We start from the raw sequence: 19,727 nt of genomic DNA, 5'->3' as shown, positions 1-19,727 counted from the left end.
TGACTTGCAAAGCAGCTCCTTGTATCATATGAAGAGGAACACGATGCAGATCTCAGAGTATGCATGCGAATTTGGTGTGAAATTAGTATTAAACAATCACCAAAGAAAATGGAGTGCGCCTGGTGAAAATCACAAATCAATCAAATACCAGTACATATCCTAATTTGGAAAACGTGTTGTGGCAGTTTTCTTCTTTTACAATTCAATAAATTGGATTTTATATCTGGCGATTTCATCCTTCTTCAGCAGCCTGCATTTTACAGAAAACGTGTAGTGGCCGTTTTCTCATGTACATTATTATTGGCAAATAGCTTTGTGGTGGTCCGTTCACTGCGACTGGTATTTGATTGATTAGTATTAAACAATATTCTTCCATCATCAAGAATGATGCCCCAGCACAAAACGGCTAACAAACTTTAATTACTGGCTTAGCTACTGGTGTCATTCTAAGGGGATCCAATATGAAAAAACATCAACCTGTGAGGAGATGACAGACAACCTCAGCTGCTTTTGTAGGAATGGCCTGAATCTCTCACTTGATGACTTCCGTACACTGGCCAAGTCTTTTTCCTCTCCCACAGTGCCTTTTTTAGTTTTTTAATTAGCTACATAACCCAGCAAAAAAAGAATATCACTGTGGCACTCAATGCAAAAACTCTTAAAACATTTTTCTACTCACATGCATTCCTAAACCTGGAAAATAGATATATACACAGTTACTGAAACATGGCTTCTGAACAGTGAAGGCACCCTTGCAGTGCAGGGATTTAATGCCTAACACTCCTTCAGACTCAATGACAGATTTGAATGTGTAGCTGCAGGGGGTATTATCTATAGAACTTTAACTCCCCAATATCTTTCTTGTGATAAAAAAAAAGTTCTGTACCACATTGCCACCAACTACCATACCCCCCCTCCACCACCCCTGTAACCCACAAGGCATATTTTAACAAACTGACAGCCCTCACTATTGAGCATCACTCTCTTCTCGAGGATGACTTCAACTACCCCTCTACTAAGATGGAAACCAATACTGCCACAAATATGTACAGAGACTCCTGGACTTCATTAACACAACTTCTTAGACTAACAAATTCAGTCCTCAATAAAGGGCTCAAAAATATTGGGTCTGACTTTCACCATCCTGGCCCCTCAGTGCTCAGGATCTACTGTTACCACATACCACTAGTCAAATCTGACCACTGTACATTAAGAATTATCTTAACCCCTCCACCTTCAGAGACTACTCCAAGGCAAATCTACTCCAACTAACTCAAGACCTGATAAATTTCCTCACCCTGATGACCCTGTATCACAGGAGGCACAGAACACAACCATGAATACGTTCACTTCCACACTTTCATTGAGGCCTCAGTCCCCAAAAGGCACAAATACTGTGGCAAATTTAACAAACAACCCATATGATGGAACCCCCAATATTAAACTATACAGTAGGAAGAAACAACTCATAGCCCACAAAAGCAAAATAAACACCCCATCAGCTAGAAAAGAGTTCAAAGATCAACAAAGAACTCAGAATCAAAATCAGATTCTCCAAAAGCAAACACAAATTAAGAACTGACAACCAGATTAAGAATAACCACAAAGCCTTCTTTAGCTAAGTCAGGTAATATCCAACTATGCTCAGAGTCAATACAAAATGATACCACATACTCATCCCTGGAGGCCACAGCCAACATTATTAATGGACAGACTCAACACAAACTTTACTCCCCTACCTCCACCAAATTATCCACAGTACAATAGTAAGCTACACTCACCCCAATCACCTCTGACTAAGTGCTCTCTCCAAGGTTAACAGCACTAGTTCCAGGAGCCCAAATAATGTTCCAGGCCAACTTCCTGTCAACACTGAACATAGTCTAACTGATACACTAAATTGATTCAGGCTCAGCCTCTCCACTGGATGTCTGAGGTATGGAAAACAGCTTTAGTCATCCCATTCCACAAAGTGGAAGTATTACTGGTATGTGAAACTATAGACCAATCAGCCTCACCAGCCAATGAGGCACATCATTATGGAACTCATTACCAAAGACACTGCATCCAAACCAGTTATTTGTTAAAGGTAGATCCTGCCTCCTAAATCTGAAGGATTTTTTGAAGAGGTCACTGAGCCAATGGACTCTAGCAAATCAGTTCACAATGCATATCTGGACTTGGCCAAAGCCTTTGATACCATTCCACATTCTTGCATCACTAATAAGCTAACCAAGCTAAATGCAACCCCGCATGTTACTCACTGGATAGCAAACTGACTCACCAACAGCTCCCAGTCTATTAGTGTTGGAGGTGTACTCTTAACCAAAAGAGTACTCACCAGTGATGTACCCAAAGGACATATACCCCAAGGACCTGTACTGCAACCACCCCACTTTGGTATCGGTCTCTGATACCAAGGCAGACACCAAGGGCCTGTACCCAAAAACGCTTGTTAAAGACTGCAAACTGGGAGTTGTCATACACACCTCAACTAACCCCCAGATTTCTCCAGAAGGACCCAACATGCACTAACAAGTGGTGTTTAGACCATGGCCTCACATTAACTGCCAAGAAATGCAGCATTGTGTTCTTTGGCAAACCCAGGTTACCATGCTCCTAGCACACAGGTAACCCCCTCCAAAAAAAAATAAATAAATAAATAAGACTGATTCCGTCGTTACAGACTTTGGCATTTTCATTGACAATAGACTACCTTTTGACCTCCACATTACCATTATTGTTATGAAGTCCTTTTACACAGCCAGACTATTCATCAGGGATAGTGTGTCATGATACAACAAAGTCACCATCCCTCTCTTCTCCTCCCTCATCAGGCCAACTATAGTGTATAATGCCCCTTTGGTATGTACTTATCTAAGCACATTACCCAGCTCAAGAGACCATGGCATTTCCTCACTAAGGCAATCAAAATCAAGGCCAGGTGCACCATCAGCTACACTGACCACCTTAAAGCACTCTCAGCTTTTGAAAGAGGGCCTCTGGCTAAACCTAAAGACCCTCACAGGATCAGGTCCTATGCAACCTCCTTCACATATAACACCCAAAACACCTGCCAAAGGTAACTGAACTTCCATCGCAATATAAAAAGGACCTACTGTTGTCAGACACATCCATCACAGAAAATACAAATACCTCTTTTACGGAACAGACTCCCAGGATGTAAAATACAGTAGTTCCCCAACCCTTTTTGGTGCTGACAAGACGACAGCCTGGAACATCATTTTGTGAGTTATTGTGATACTTAAGTACAACAAGTAATGAATAAACAAACAATAAGAGGTATAAGTAGCAGATGTGACTGCGCACTTCTCATTGTTTTACAGCCAGATGAACAGTTAATGTAACTTCCAAGTAAAGATTTTCACTTTTTTTTTAAATGCTACTTCTTGGAATGTTTGTGTACATATGTATTCAGTGTCTCACTGCATCTGGGAGCTTTTCACAAGTCAATCAGTAACAATCTTTAAAAAAGATTTTGCTGTCCCACATTCATCATGAAACCTGTTACTGTGATAACAGAAATGTCTCAGGTGCAACTGTTTACTTCAAAGTGCTATTTGTTTTTAGAATTACAGTAATATGCATTTTTATTTATTCTCCATAACCTTCAACAGCCAGATAACAGAATAAAAAACACAAAACTGAACTGACAAAAATAAATAAACACAAATATAACATACTGGTATAGGAGAAAAAATACAAAGGGACTAACACATTGTTAATCCCAATCCACACAGAAACCACTTACAGAGAAAAAGGATCTGTGAGATTCCTTAAGTCTGCCCTTCCATGCATGAACCACAACAATCCCAATATGAATTCTATGTCTCATTAATCAGTGGCCAAGACAACCTGCACTTTGGTGGGATCAACCTTTCTCCATAATCTAGTAATAACTTTCTTTCCTACAACTATAATCATGGTTTGGAAGTTTAGGTCCCGATTCACATCCTACAAAAATAAATTTGGAATAGCTGTTGCAGTCCTTGGCTAGACCCTTCTACAGACTCCCTCTAGTAATGTTTTAATTAATGATATTCTTACAATAAGAATCAAAGTAGGACCAGTGCCAAAAACGAAGGTAAAAAAATAAGGACAGCACTTAAACGAACCAAGCAGATATGTTACCAGAGTGAAATCCTTATACTTTTTGCATCTGAAGAAGTCAATATGTGATGAAACTCAGTGATCAAGTTAAGCATTTATGATTTGTGTTTTTAAGTTGTGCTTTGTGTGAATAAATGATTTTGCTCCAGTAACATATCGGCTTGTTTTGTTTAAGTGCTGTCCTTGAGATTCTTACAATCCCAGAAAATACACCACCAACTTCCAATCACCCCCGACCTACATTTCCAGCAACTAAAAGAAACTGTAGGAAACAAAGATGCCAAGTTTATCAGTGTATCCCAAAAGTCAATATCTACAGGATTTTGTGGCATACATCAAAAGCTGAATGATCTTAAGTGATTGGTTTTGGAGGAACTGCTGTCTGGAGAGTATTTCCCTTATCTTTCTGTATTTATCCTTAATGGAAGTCCTTTATCCCAGAAATATTCCATAAAGTCTTGAAATACCACATTTAGAATCCAACCAGCCATCATTTGATTCACAGCAGCCAACCACAAGTGGTATATGTCCAAAGATGGTCTAACCTAAAATTGATGAGTTCAACAAGCCACCATTATAGCCACTGAGAAGCCTCACTTAGAGGAAGGTAAACCACGTGGTATCTCATTTCTCCACCATTAACTGCAGCTTGTATGCATTACCTGGATAAGTGATAATTCAGAAAAGTAAAGGCCACAGTTATATCCACTACAGGTTATTGGGGGTACTTGCCTAAGGGGGTTGTACTTCACAGTACTTTAAATTGTTGCAAGACTATTTTGTGTACTTTGTTTTCTGTTAACACCCCAGCTGTTTAGTGTAACTTGTTAATACTCAGCTAGGTTGCAGTTAACACACACACTAAAACAACCACTCGCACAGAGTTTTTAAGTTATGCATGGGTTTGTTTGGAGATTATGTTTTTTTATTTTTTTGTCAGCTCTCAGGTGAGTGTACACATGCTCATGTCATTTGAATTTTAGATCCCTAGTACAAATAATGAACAGATTTTCTTAGTCCATTTGTGCGTGCTGTGTAATCCTAGTCACGAACATCAGTAGTACAGGAGCCCAAGAATCAGTTACTCTACAGGGAAACCTTATCAGCCATGACAGGAGCAAATAAACAGTTTAGTACATTTTGTACAAATTAAAGTTACCACAAAGAAACTAAAGCAGGGTCAACAAACAAGATCATCAGACACAGCATTTACTACTCACCGAAGGAAATTCACTTAGCATGTGGAATGCCCGAATGTACAGTTCATGCTGATGAGGGGAAAAAAAAAGTAATTTAAGAAAACAAAAGTTTGTATTCATTAAAAAAATCATCACTGTCCACATATTTGAGTTGTTAGCCAATAACGGCAAGAAAAGTACTAAAAAGGACAATAAAAGAAAATTAACGAAACAGGATTATAGTACTGGATACAATTTGTAAGTAAATAAAACTAAGACATATTAAATTAAATTATGATGAGAAAACAAGCTAGTAAATGCAGATGTCTTTGTTCCTGTACCATCTGCTGTTCAACCACTTAGACACAGACTGGTCCCCCAAGTCTGCACGTCTGAGAATCCTAAAATCTGCATATCCCTCTTCCATCTACCTTGCTAGAATTTACACAGATATTAAAGCATGTTACTCTTTCTCCTCTGACTTTCTGAATGATGACAACCTTGTCAACACGTGATAATTCAGACGACACTTGTGCCATTCCTTTGAATGGCTTGATTTCAGTAAACTAAAAGAAAGATCCCTGCAGTATGTCATCTTGGAACACCAGTAAATTCATAATCTGGTTCTTAGGAATTCAGTCGCCTGAAGTGCAGTCTTTATAGCATGCCTTCCTTGACGAGTTCCAACTTCTCTAGGAAGGACTGTAAGGTGTACATTTCCTCCAGTTTCCCAAATTGCTTTTCAATTTTCTGCTGGTACACCAATTTATGTTATCTGATGCCATTTTAAATATGTATATAGTACTGTTACCTTAATTCAACTCCGTTACATACTATTATTTGCTAAATCTTACAGTACAGAACACCAATTGTTTTGTTTCTCAAATGACACTATACAATGTCTTTTTACAATGATGTCATGCAATGCCCATTCTTTTTGCAATGATGTTATTGTCTCTGTATTTACAGACAAAATTATGTCTCTCAGCATTTATTGTATCTGCTCTTGTTGTACTATACAACACAGGCTGAGCCTGCAGTTGGTCATTTCTGATCAGTGCTCTAACTTTGTAAACAAAAATTAACGCAGCTAAGTTAATAACTGAACATAAATGCACTAAAGAATAAATTATAAATCAGGACTAACAAACCTGTTACATTCATCCATTTCAACAACATTGACATATTACACAGAACACAAAAAGGTTAACTAAACAGTACAGACCAGTGCTGCCATGAAAACATTACAAAAGAGCAAAGCCAACATTGCTTTCAGGAGCAGCATGCAAACAATCACAGGGCATAACGTGAAAAAAACAGCCATCAACTGAAGTACGAAGAAATAGGAGACGGTCACTGGAAACTTATTTGTCCTTAACTGAACAAAGGTTCTTTGTCTGCGGACATCCTGACAGAGGTATGTCTTCCACTTCCTTCACAAAGTACACCAAATCATTAGTTAAAAATGCTTGTTCTATACAGAAAGGAAATGCGCTTTAAACACATTTTTTACAATGACAGCTAAACAGCCATACAATTCTCACAGACTCTCTATGATGACCATACCTCTGAACCTGGAATCATCAAAAATCTGGACAAAGGCCCATGAAAAGTAGGTACAACAGGCCAAAAATCTACATGCTGATGAACATAAAATGTGCATGCATAATTATGCAACTCCACCCCTCCCGTGGAATTGTGGGATACCATTTTTTAAATGCAAATTAAAGAACAGACAAAATATTAAACACAAAATATAACCAGAACAATAGTAAGTTAACTTGCCCTAATAATGCACAATAATGTACAGCGATGTAGATACACAAGTAACACGACAAGCAGCTAAATGCAAAATTGTTAATAGCATTTAACATCAAATGCAATGATTTTAGCAGGTAGCATATGAATATAAATAGACATTTAAACACCTTAGTGTGTACTTCACATTCATTTAATGCTACTGTACTGATCGCATCACAAAGCAAACAGATAGAGATATACACAGCACACTTACACACAGACACACACATGCATGTGGCTCAAGCATTCATATATACACACACACAAATGCAAAACTTAGCTTGAATAACAATGATTAAATACAGAAAGGTAGCACATATTCTACAACAGTGTGGTTGTTGAAAGTTTGACTTAGACTAAAAAATGCCCATTACAACCAAAAGTGGATACTCCGCACTCCTCCTTAGACCACTTGCCTTACATGCAGTACTACTACTAAGTATGTCTGCATCACATTAACAATTATATTAGCATAAAATGGAACATAATATCAGTGCTTAAACAGAAACTTGAGGCAAATAAAAATATACAAAAAATGCTTTCATAATACATTAAACAATGGAATTCTTTATCTTGTACTTAGATGCCAGACACCTCCACAAGCTGCATGCAAAGCTATGAGATGGGGCTCTACAGCTGAACTGGTGTAGAGGATCGCTAGCTGATGAGAGTGAGATGGGTTGGGGAGTGGGGCTCAGGCAGCCCACCAGACAACTATCAGACTGTCACATACATACATAGCCAACAACTAAAGCATGCAACACAAATACAGGGTTTCCAGGGATTTGAAGTCTCTTTGTAACATGTGGCTGGGCTACTTGGTGGATATATCATATCTCTCAACTGTACAGATTTTCACAGAATGTATAGATTTTTGCCTCATATTGGTGGTCTGTTTTTCACAAAATTGTGGTTTTCTGGCAAATTAGTGTCAAATCATTAAAGAATGATGTTAGAAAATATTGACAGACATTTGAGTTTCAGGCTTCATAGTACCCTTGAGAAAATGCATGCTAATGCAAAACCTGTTATTCTATCAACTTTCTAAGTTTGCGAGAGTAATATTTAAACATTGTCCCTCCAGTCCCTATTTTTGAGGATTTGTCCAGATTTGTTGATCTAAGATGTTGAAAGGTACATGTCCCCAAGCATACAAACGTCCTCAATACATAACTTAATGGGATAATTTCTAACTTAAATCATGGTCAGCAGTGTAATAAATGCCGCATGCCTCTTTCTACATTTCGTTCCGTTACGAGAAAGTTCAGTATTTTACCAAGTATGGAAATGGCTAAATAAAGTTGTATGCTAATCTAAAAAACCTACCCATGACTTCATCAGAGTCACAGAGTGCCAAGATAAGGTGCAAAGTTACACTCTTACTCGGCTAGTTTGTCCTCTATGCCAGACAAGTGCTCCTATGTGCAGTGGCATAGCTAGAGTTTGGGCCACCCGAGGCTGTCCGAGTTTGCCGCCCCTCACAAAATCAAAGTCAAATGGGCCCCCCCCTATACACAGCACTCCCCCTGCAGGAATTCCAGTGTCCCATTACTTGACTATTTCCCCCCATTTAATATAAACAATGTAATGTGCATACTGCTTTATGCTTTAATTCTACAATGATTATTTGGATTTCATTTAAAACTTTTATTTTTAATTTTATAGCACAAACACTGAAAGGCATCTGCTAAACAAAGCAATACAGTCTCATAATGAAAACAGACTTAGCATTAAAACTTCTCTGCCCTTGAAACTCGCATTCATTGAAACAACATTGAAACCCACATTCAAACAAAATGCATCTGACCAGTGGAGGATAAAATTTACCTTTGGGTGGTTTTCAAATCATGCCCCTTGCACACACATTTTGGACCATGCAAACATACATGTGTTCTTTGATTCACCTTCTTGAGTTTATTAAATTATATTACTTGTATAATACAGCACACTTGTTATAGTGTGTTTTAACTTTATTGTTTGAACATTTTTCCATTAAACAATGAAACAAAATGTACGAACCAATAATGACAAAATTGCCCAATTCAGAACATTTCCATCATAAAAGTCTACTCAAATTTCTGTCATTACAATCCACCAATATCAGTAAATCTGCACAAACTCTGCAGAAATAAAAGTCATCTAAATAATTTCACATTAAAGAGATCTGTAACAAATGAAGAGGTTGCTGTTAACAAACAACTTTATATTTCATTGTTTCATGTAGAAATAAAGTACCTGTTGACTTTGAAGAATAAATTGCCTATGCTACATTAAAAATAATAAGCTAGTAATATTGCAAACTGATAACAGGTTCATAATTACTAGGTATCTACTCCAAAGGAGGACATTCACAGGACTGCAGTATTCACTCCCTTTAAAGTAAAACACAGTACAGTATCAGTAATCCATCTACATACTGTGGGAGTAGAACTCACAGCCTTCTGCATCAAAAGCAAGTATACTATCTGTTGTGCTAACAATGCAAACAGGCTTGGAATAAGCAGCACTAAACTTCTTTTCCTCTGAAGCTCTCAGCAAATCTCTCAACTTTGCAGCACAAGAAATCTGGAAAAAGCCAAAATTTATCGGGGGGGGGGGGTCAAAGGCCCAAAACCAGGGACACATTTTAACATTGCTTGTATAATCTTAGAAAGTTGCTAGAATGAAGTATTTTGTGTTACCAAACGTTTCCTGAAAGACAAGAAAACAAACGGTTTTCACTGATTTGCCAGAAAACCACAAATTTTAAGAGTAACAGACCAAACGTATGAGCCAAACATTCCAGACATTCTGTGAAAACTGGACAGTCGAAAGCTTGAATCACAAGTGGTGGTATGGGTAGACAATTCAGGCTCTTGTTTCTTGTAGCAAATGTACACGGTTTGAGCCTGAGTAACACTAACCACCAAGTATACCTAACTGGGCTATTTTACACGCACACACACAAATTAAATCAGGCAGGCAGCAATAAGAACAGAACCAGCAGCAAATAAACAACATTCGACCAGGCAGCAATAAGAAACAGCAAAACAAATCTGAGCAGCAAAAAGAAAACTCTCCCTACATGGAACAGGCAGCAAAATGATGAAACCAAAGATGTATTTTAAAATTGTGCGGCTCGACAGGAAGAACAAGATGTCTACAACGTACGTACAGACGTGATGTTACGGTACCATTCTTAAAGAAGAATGCCCTTACATTTTTTTTTTTTTTTAATTAAAACTATAAAAGTAGACCGTCCCAAAAGCAGACCACCCCCTATTACCCCCCCACCCCCCAGCTACACCACTTCCTATGTGGTTTGCAATACTTTACTTTAAAAACTTGCATGCGCTTTGCATAGTGACCAAATTAAAGCTTCTAGTCACCATCAACCTAAATCTAAAGTGCAACACTGCTGGCGCAGAATGTAAATTCTGGTGACTCGTGATACCAAATCACCAATGGTCAGTACAAGCGGACTGCACCGTGCCTGTCAGCCACATCCACAAAAGCAAGTAGTCAAGCTCCATTCCTAGCCATACACAAACCCTTTCCACTGTCCCTAGATATCATTTTTTACACAACATAAAAATCATTGCTATATATGTAAACATTAGCCACCTGATTCTACCAGCTGCATTTAATCTATTTCAGCCAATACAGACGGATGAAATTGTGAGCATCTGTCTTCGTGGAAGGTTTATGAATATTGAGCATAATTCTGTAACGGAATTGTTTACTTAAACTAAATCATTGCAGTCAGGTCAGTTATTTCTGGCATACTTAATTCATTACAGTCCAGTGTACCACGCACATAATTCCATACAATAAAAAAATTAACAATAATAATAAACATCCAGTGTGTACTTCCTCCTTTCCCAAGCAAAAGGTAGATGATTCCCATTCCGTGCTTTGGGTTTTAATAAATGCCCCATTTTAACCAGACCTACTATTTCTACAACCTGCCCATACATGTTCTATACATGTGGCATGCACTTACAAAACATACTTGCACTCATTTTAACAAGATCGCCCATTATCGAGGTGAAAACCTGCACTTCCTTCCTTCCCGTCACTGTTTCAGATTTTATCCCAAATGTTCTTCTCAAGGAGTGAGAATTCCTTAAGTAATCCTGGTAAGGTTTGTGGCTTAGGTTAGAATTCTGGACTGGTATTTAAACAGGTTGATTCTAGTGCTGTGAGCCACTGGGCTTTCAATAAAAGGGGGAGGGGTGCAGAGAGGGAGAGCTACAGATCAACTGTACTACATTTGCACACAAACATCACACATTTAATGGATGGACTACTCGGGCAGTTCTGTAGGAAACAGCATTTCTGAAACAAAAAAATATCAACTTACATCACAGCTTATAAATTATGTATGACAGCGGCATGTATATTACCATGTGTAGGTGATGTGACAGCTGGTAGAAGGAAGCCTGACCTGACAGAGTAATAAATGTCATAGCCGTTGATCACATACATAAACTGACCAAATTAAATTAATGAAATTGTACATGCATAGTCCATTCTCTGTTTTGTTGGGAAAATAAGTAACTAACTAAATAAAATAGAACTGGTTAGCAGCTACTGTGGTTACCGTGGGACTCTGGGAATCACGCAGTCTGTGTCATGAAGCTGACACCCCTGTACACGATGCTGTTGGAAAGAGAAAAAAAAAACGAAAAAAATGGAAATTAAAGGACCGTGAATTCGTGTCACCCCAATATTTTGGCCTCAAAACCATTAATACTGAGGAATTTGGTACAGTTGAGAGGTATGATAATGACATAATTGGTCACATGGACAGTAGTTAACACAACACTTACAACAAACCACAAACAGCTCTACTAAACAAAATTTCTTTTATTCCCCATCAAGATGCAATCAAATGAAAAAAAAAATGTTATGCACATGAATTAGTACATGCGACCAAAACTACTACATTTTTTAAAACCATATAGCAAATTTAAGGTTTACAACAGATCCAACAGCATGTGAATGACCTGATATTACACTGAAAACCTTAGCACACAGCACCAGCAAAATAGTATACATAAACAAAGGCAATGCAATAAACTTGTACATCTGGAATCTGAGAGGAGGCAGGATAAAATAAAGTTTAACTTCATTTGTAGAGCTCAAGTACAAATGAAAGTTCTGATGAAGACTCGTTGCTGTGTAGTTGGTTCTGAGTCTTTATACTTCAATGACTTTAGCACATCAGGTCTGTCAACAACAGCTTCTTCCAAGTTCTTGCAAATTCACATTCATTACTTCAGCAATGCCATCTATCCATCCCAGCCTCAGCTGTTCCCTCTTTTGCCTCTGACATTTCACAGCATCAGTGTCTTCTCCAGTGAGTCTGAACTTTGCATTATGTGGCTAAAGTATTTTGGGTTTTAGCTTCATTACCACACTTTCCAGTGAAAAGTGTGGCTGGCTTTACTTCGAGTATTGGCTAATCTGATTTTTCTGCAGTCCACGGAGTTCTCAAAAAAAGTTTTCGATAACATGACAGTTCAAAAGCATCAGTTTTCCGGTATACAGCTTTACTTAAATCCAAATATCACAGACATGTTATTACTGGGACAACCACAGTTTTGACTAAATGGACCTTTGTTGCTAAGTTGATCTCTGTTTAATGTATTACCCAGATTAGCTTTCTTTCCAAGAAGCAAGTGTCACGGCTGCAGTCACCATATACAGATATCCTTGAGCCAAAGAAAATAAAATCACAGCCTGTACTTCACCATCAGCTTACAAATAAATGACTTGGCTAGATGACTATTTTTTTATGCTGAGCAGTAAACCAGATTTTGTGTTTTCTACTTTCATCTTCACCTCATTTCAGCCATCTGTATATCAGATGGTGTTGATATTTCTTTCTCTCAGAAGTTTTTATTCCAGCGTCAGATTTACCTGACACAGAATTTTACTTTGACATAGTCCATGCGTAAAGTAAATAAAATGGTGACGATATAAAATGCTACTACACTCCTTTCCCAGTCTTGAACCACTTAGTGCTTCCATATTCAGTTTCAACCACCGTTTCTTGGTTCAGAAGCAGATTCTTTGCGAGACAAATAAGGTGGCCCACTATCACCACTTCTCTAAGAACTTACCACAGCATGTTATGGACCACACAAAGGCTTTCCAGTTGTCAACAAAAAAGAATGAAATATCTTTCTACAATTCCTTCCCTTTCTCTACTATCCAGAAAAGGTGGCAGTTTTAACTGAAATGCTCCTGTCCCTTCTTAAACCAGTCTGTATGTCTGACAGTTCTTGCTCCACATACACTTGCAGGACCTAGAGTGTTACTTTACTACACTGTGAAACCAATTCATTTGTTGGATAAGTTCAGCATTCTTTACCATAGTCTTTTTTGGGAACTGAAATACAAACTGACCCTTTTCACATCCAATTGCTGTCAAATTACAAGCACCGTTAACAGCATGAGCCACAGGATTTCGAACGATTTAACTAGAATTCTATCACTTCTTCCAGCTTTGTGGTTAAGCAAGACGTTCCACGATTTAACTTCACTCTTAAGACGTTTGGCTCCAGATCAAAGAAGATACCGCTGTATGCATCAGCGATGTTACAGTCCTTTTTATATAGTTCATGAGTACAGTTCTCTTACCACTTCATGATATTTTATGCCATGCCTATCCCATCTTTGTCATTATCATGCCCATTTTTGCTTGAAAGTCTGCCTTAATTGCTTTTTTTTACTCTCATTACTTCCTTAGCCATTTCTAAAGCCTCCACAGAGAAAGTACAGTTGTGTACACTTACCATAAATGTAGATGTTCGAGTGTATTCACTGTTGCAGTCATTACATTTGGGTTATCTGCTTGCAGTAGCCCTCAGTTGGCCTGATTAACAAAGTCTTGGGTCCTGCGTCAGTTGCTGTCCCTTCTTCCATGCTGTCAGGGGTATAAAACATGCAGCAGATGCCACTACAGCAGTCTTTCTTGCCCCAGATGTCAGGTGCCCCCTAAATGGGGAGCAAATTAAATTAAAAATACAAAAATATGCCTCCAACTAAAAGCAAATACACCAAAAAGGCTTTTAAGCATAGTAAAAGAAAGTAGAGGTATAGACAGAGAAAAACAGGGGGCTGGAGGGACGGTAACCCGGACTGCAACAGTGAATACACTCTAACATCTACATTTATGGTAAGTGTACACAACTGTACTATTTTCTTCGTGTTTCATTGTTGCAGTCAATTACATTTGGGTAGATTCCCAAAGCTATGGTCAGGAGGAGGAATTTATACGGTATTAGGACCAGCTAGAAGGCCCTGCAAGACAGCAGTGGCAAAGCCAGCTCTGGATTTAGAGAAAATTGGTAAATGATAATGCTTGGTGAAAGTATGTATAGAACTCCAGGTAGCAGCTTCTAGAATACCTCTGGTAGGAACACCTCTGAGAAAGGCTGCAGACGTAGATGCAGCCCTGGTGGAATGAGATCTGATCCCCTGGGGGATAGGTTTTCCATGGTGCTTATAGCAGAAATGAATGCAATGGCTTATCCATTTAGAAATTGTTTGTTTTGAAATAGCCTTCCCCTCTGCCCCTGCAGCAAATGCTACTAGCAATTATTCAGATTTTCTTTGAAATTTAGTTCTGTCCAAGTAGAATCTAACTTGTCTGTGCACATCCAAGGAATGCGGAATCCGTTCCCCTTTGTTCTGTGGATTGGGATAGAACGTTGGCAAATGAATGGACTGATTAAGAGCCACACTGGAAAACACCTTGGACATGAAGGATGGATTGGTCCTCAGAGATTCCCTGTCCGCATGAAAGATGATGAAAGGCTCCACTGCCTAAGAGCCTGTAATTCAGATATCCTTCTAGCTGAAGTGATTGCTAAAAGGAAGGCCGTTTTCCAAGAAAGACATTTTAAGTCTGCAGTAGCAGCTGGCTGGAAAGGAGGGAGAATGAGCTTCTCCATAACAAAGTTAAGGTCCCAGGCAGGGGTAGGAGCTCTCCTGGGTGGTCTCAAGTTCTTTCCCCTCTGAGATACTGCTTGATGAGAAAAGAGGGGTGGGTTCTGTGTTATAGTGAGCTGAAATAGCTGAAGCATGGATTTTAATAGAGAAAAAAGACAGGCCCTTGTGAAGCATCTCTGTTAAGTATTGCAAATTGGGCGCTGCTGTGCTTATCCCTAAAGATTGGTTCCAGGCACAGAATCTTTTCCATTTGTCAGCATAAGATTTTCTAGTACAAGGTCTTCTCGCCTACAAGAGGACATCCATCACAGGTTTGCTGAGGGAAGGGTGAATTAAAGTGATTAGCCAAGCTGCAAGGTTCAATGTTGGGAGCTGAGGGTGCAGAATTTGGTTCTCCTGCTGAGACAGCAAGGAAGGTGTCTGTGGCAGGTGCCAGGGAGATATTTGTAACGCACTGCGCAGGAGTGGGTACCAGTGTTGGTGTGGCCAGTCTGGAGCAATCAAAATCATTCTTGGTTTGTCCTGTTTGACTTTTAGCAGAACTTTGGAGAGTAGAGGCAGAGGGGGAAAGGCGTAGACTGATAGGTGTTTCCAGCTGAAGGACAGAGCATCCACTTTCCAGGCTTTTTTGTGGGGAGTCCTTGGGCAAAATTTGTCCAACTGGTAGTTCTGGAGGGAGGCAAATAGATCTATGTCTGGGCTCCCCCATTTGCTTGTCAACATGTTGAAAATCCGTGGTTCCAGTTTCCACTCATGTGGGTCCATGAGATTTCAACTTAGTCCGTCTGCCAGTGTATTACATTTTCCTGGCAGGAATTGAGCTTGTAGGTGCACTTGGTAGCTCAAGGCCGTGTTCCATAATGCCATGGCTAGTCTGCAGAGGGGGTAGGAATGTGTACCCCCATGCATGTTTATGTACCACATAATTGTGGTGTTGTCTGTCTGTACCATTAGTTGCCATGGAATAATGACATCCTTGAAGGCTGCCAGGGCATTCTGTACAGCTAACATTTCTTTTTGATTGATATGTAGGTGCATTTGATTTGGGTTCCATTTGCCCTGAATGCACTTCCCTGTCAGGTGAGCCCACCATGCGTAGTCTGATGTGTCTGTAGTTAGGGTTTGGGCAGCAGGGGTAGTGTGAATGGCAGTCCCTTGTTTTGGTGGCAGGCTTCTGCCCACCATAGGAACTCCAGACGTAGGCAAGGTATGACAGGAATCATTGTTTCCAGGCTGTGACAATGTTGACTCCATAGACTTTTTAAGTACCACTGAAGTTTCCTCATATGCAGTCTTGCATATGGAATTAAAAGAATGCAGGAGGCCATGAACCCCAAAGCTTGCAGTATTTGTCTTGCAGATATAGCAGGGTTTTTGTGGCCACTTGTCTGAAGTAAGTTACCAAAGGAATTTGCTTTTCTGGCATGAGGAAAGCCATCTGGGCAGTTGTATTCAAGCTTGCATCCAGGAATGTAATCTGTTGAGAGGGTACCAGCTGTGATTTCTTTTCATTTAAGGTGTACCCCCAAAGAAGTTAGAACACTTTTTACAAACGCCAGATGATTTAGAAGTGTGGCCTGGTTTTCTGCCCGAATTAAGACAATCGTCCAGGTATGGATATATTTAAATATTTATTTGCCTGCAAAATGCAATTACTGGAGCCAGGCACTTTGTAAATTCCCTGGGCGCAGTAGACAAGCCAAAGGGCAGTGCAGAGAACTGATAATGCAAGTAGCCTGCTTTGAAGCGTAGGTATCTTCTGCAAGATTCCCTGATTGGGATGTGCAGGTATGCTTCTTTTAAATCTAGAGCTGTCAACCAGGCATCTTTGCCTAGCATAGAAGTAACTGGTGAAGAGTCAGAATCTTGAATTTTGGAATGTCCAGAAAGGTGTTTAGAGTAGACCGGTCCAGAACTGGACGCATGATTTGTCTTTTCTGGGTAACAGGAAAAGCCTGGAATAGAAACCTTGTCCCTTTTCCTCTTCTGGTACTGTTTGAATAGCCCCCATGTTTAAGAGGGAAAGTACTTGTTTTTGAGCCTCTGCCCACTGATTTGGGTGCAGGTCTGGCCACCCATTTGGTGTTGGCAACATGTGGAAATGAAATCTGTATCCCTGGGACACTATATTTAAAACCCATTTGTTCTGGGTTATGAGTTCCTAGTTTTTTGCATGAAAAGTCATTTTTCTTCCCCAAAGGGGCGGCTAAAATGTAAGTGCTTGGTAATTTTAAAGGAAAGTCATTGAGACTGTTTATCATAGGGGGGTGTCTTATTTCCAGATTTGGAAGTAGAGGCCCCCCACTGCTTAGTTCTGAGAGTCCCCTGGGACTGAAACCTGGTACTTTTGGTGTGTCTGGGTTTGGCTTGAGAGGATCTGGAAGGAGCTGGAAAGGACCAATTCTTAGTAAGCCAGTGCCTACTAAATCTTGTAGGTTGCACTTGTAAGAAATCTTTTACAGTTTGCATAGATTTAGCTTTATCTTCCATCTTTTTTAGAACTTCTTCAGCCTTATTGCCAAACAGGCGGTTCTGATTTAAAGGAGCATCCAACAATTTCGCTTTAACATGATCCGGAAGAGATTGCGCCTTAAGCCAAGCATGCCTTCTAAGCACAGACCCAGTAACAGCAGCCCTGCAAGAGGCCTCTAAAGAATAAAAACCACATTGCATGCATTGTATGTTTTCCAACTTGTTCAGCAGAATGCAATAAATCCTGTAAATCTGTATTTTCCACACAGTCAGAAATCAACGTCATCTTCTGTTTAAGCAGTCCAATAATATGCTGTTGATATGAAATTTGCAGTTTAAAGCCCTGATTGCCAAGGTTGCAGAAGTATAAACCTTTTTACCCCATCTATCCAGCGCCCTGGAGTCTCTATCAGAAGGGGTAGGACTTTTTGCAGTAGAAGCCTTAATGCCCTTGGGCCCCTGAGATATGGTTTCTGGATATGCAACAGGATTTTTGAAAAGGAACTTGTGGGATTCAGGAACCCTGTAATATCTGTCAGGTTTACTAGGAGCCGGAGGCAGGGAATCAGGGGCCATACTAGATCCGAAAACACATCAACAATGTCTAGTACAGGAGGTACAGCCAAAGCCCTATGCTGAGGTAGAAGAAGGAAATCCCTAAGCCTCTTTTTTGAATCAGAAAATTCCTGACTTTCCCAGTGGAAATGCTCCCTTAAGGTATGTAAAGTTTCCCCAAAAGAAAAGTCCTCAGGGGGGAAGCAGAGGGAATGGAATCCTCTGCATCAGAGTCCTCATAAGTAGGTATGGACAAATCCAGGTCATTAGAAGAATCAAAAGAAACAGAGTCCTGATCTGAAGATTCATAGTCAAGCTCAGCCCTAGGCCTCTTAGAAGGGTGGGGGGTTGACTACCCCGATTAGAGTAATAAGATCTTCAGCCATTTTGATCATTTGTTTTTTAGGCATAGGGCCTGAACATGTGGCCTGGGTGTCATTTTTTTAGACATCGATCGAGATTTAGGGCTTAGTATAGAAGGTGGAGTCAGTTTAATATGCAAGTCTGTAGGCCTGAATATACCCTCAGAAGCCGGTGCCTGCACAGCGGCTCTGGACCCATCCAAGGTAGAGACATCTGTGGGTTCCATAGGTGAAGCATCTTGCAGCATACCGGACTCCGAATGGGTCTCAGTAGAGGCCTGCGAATCAGAAGTAGTGGGTATCAGGGGCTGCGAAAGCACCTCACTGAGTACCAGCGAACGGGCGACTGGCTTAGGAGAAGCGTCGTCGGCAGTTTTGGACCTCGACGGCCTGTCTTTCTTTGCGTTTTTTCGGAATCCCGGTAGTTGGATGGCTAACCAACGTCATTTCTGGATAATTAAACTGAGAAGCGAAATATTTAGAGGCAAAAATGTACACACGATGGATAGTGCGCTGATTAAATAAAGCACAAAACCGACAGCAAGGTACGTCGTGGTCAGGGCCTAGGCAAGGAATACAGTAGAAATGAAAATCTTTATGAGGTATTTGCTTTCCACAAGTAATGCAATTATTAACTTTTACTGACATCGGTAAGGAGCAAGAAAAAGCTTCCTCAATGGGGTACTTAGCTTTTAAGTTGAGGACTTCAGTTCTGAAACTCGAAAATTTCAGGAGTTGGCCGACCGGCACTTGTGAACTGCTTCTGCTTTGGGCACCGCACGGCAAGAAAGAGTGATGTAATGGTATCGGCTACATGTTTTATACCCCTGACGACCTGACATCATGGAAGAAGTGACAGCAACCGACGCAGGACCCAAGACTTTGTTAATCACGGCGACTGAGGGCAACCTGCCAGCAGATTACCCAAATGTAATGACTGCAACAGTGAAACATGAAGAACATCCATTTTACTACCTTAATCTTGTTTCTGTTTGATGTATTTTTATTGCCACCTCATGGACAACATCATAACCATCTGTCCATAATTCAAGTACTCCATCCACCAGGTCTGTTCTTCACCTCCACTACATATTCATATAGAGTACTGCTGAACTTACAGTAGTTGGCCTGGAGGTTTTTCTTGTTTTCTTTTTTCATTATTTTAATCCTAAACTTTGAAAATATAAAAGAGACCGTCCAAGTTACAGTTAGTTTCAGGTCTTGTTTTTGCTGACTGTATAAAACTTTTCCATCTATAATTGCAAAAGATACAGTCAATCTGACTTTG

General features: G+C 39.9%; 1 protein-coding gene across 1 annotated transcript in view; it reads right to left on the bottom strand.

The window, feature by feature from the left end:
* Positions 1-19,727, bottom strand: part of LOC122787253 (3-methyl-2-oxobutanoate dehydrogenase [lipoamide] kinase, mitochondrial-like) — a 422,261-nt gene that overhangs the window by 201,701 nt on the left and 200,833 nt on the right. Inside the window, exon 4 of the mRNA XM_044053859.1 lies at positions 5,352-5,399. Within this exon, the coding sequence (XP_043909794.1) occupies positions 5,352-5,399 (48 nt within the window). The remainder of the gene's footprint in view (positions 1-5,351; positions 5,400-19,727) is intronic.

Source organism: Protopterus annectens, chromosome 13.part0, assembly GCF_019279795.1.
Source record: "Protopterus annectens isolate FY-2018-M chromosome 13.part0, PAN1.0, whole genome shotgun sequence".
NCBI lineage: Eukaryota > Metazoa > Chordata > Ceratodontiformes > Protopteridae > Protopterus > Protopterus annectens.
Note: the sequence above shows the minus strand (reverse complement) of the source record. Positions and strands in the feature narration are given on the sequence as shown.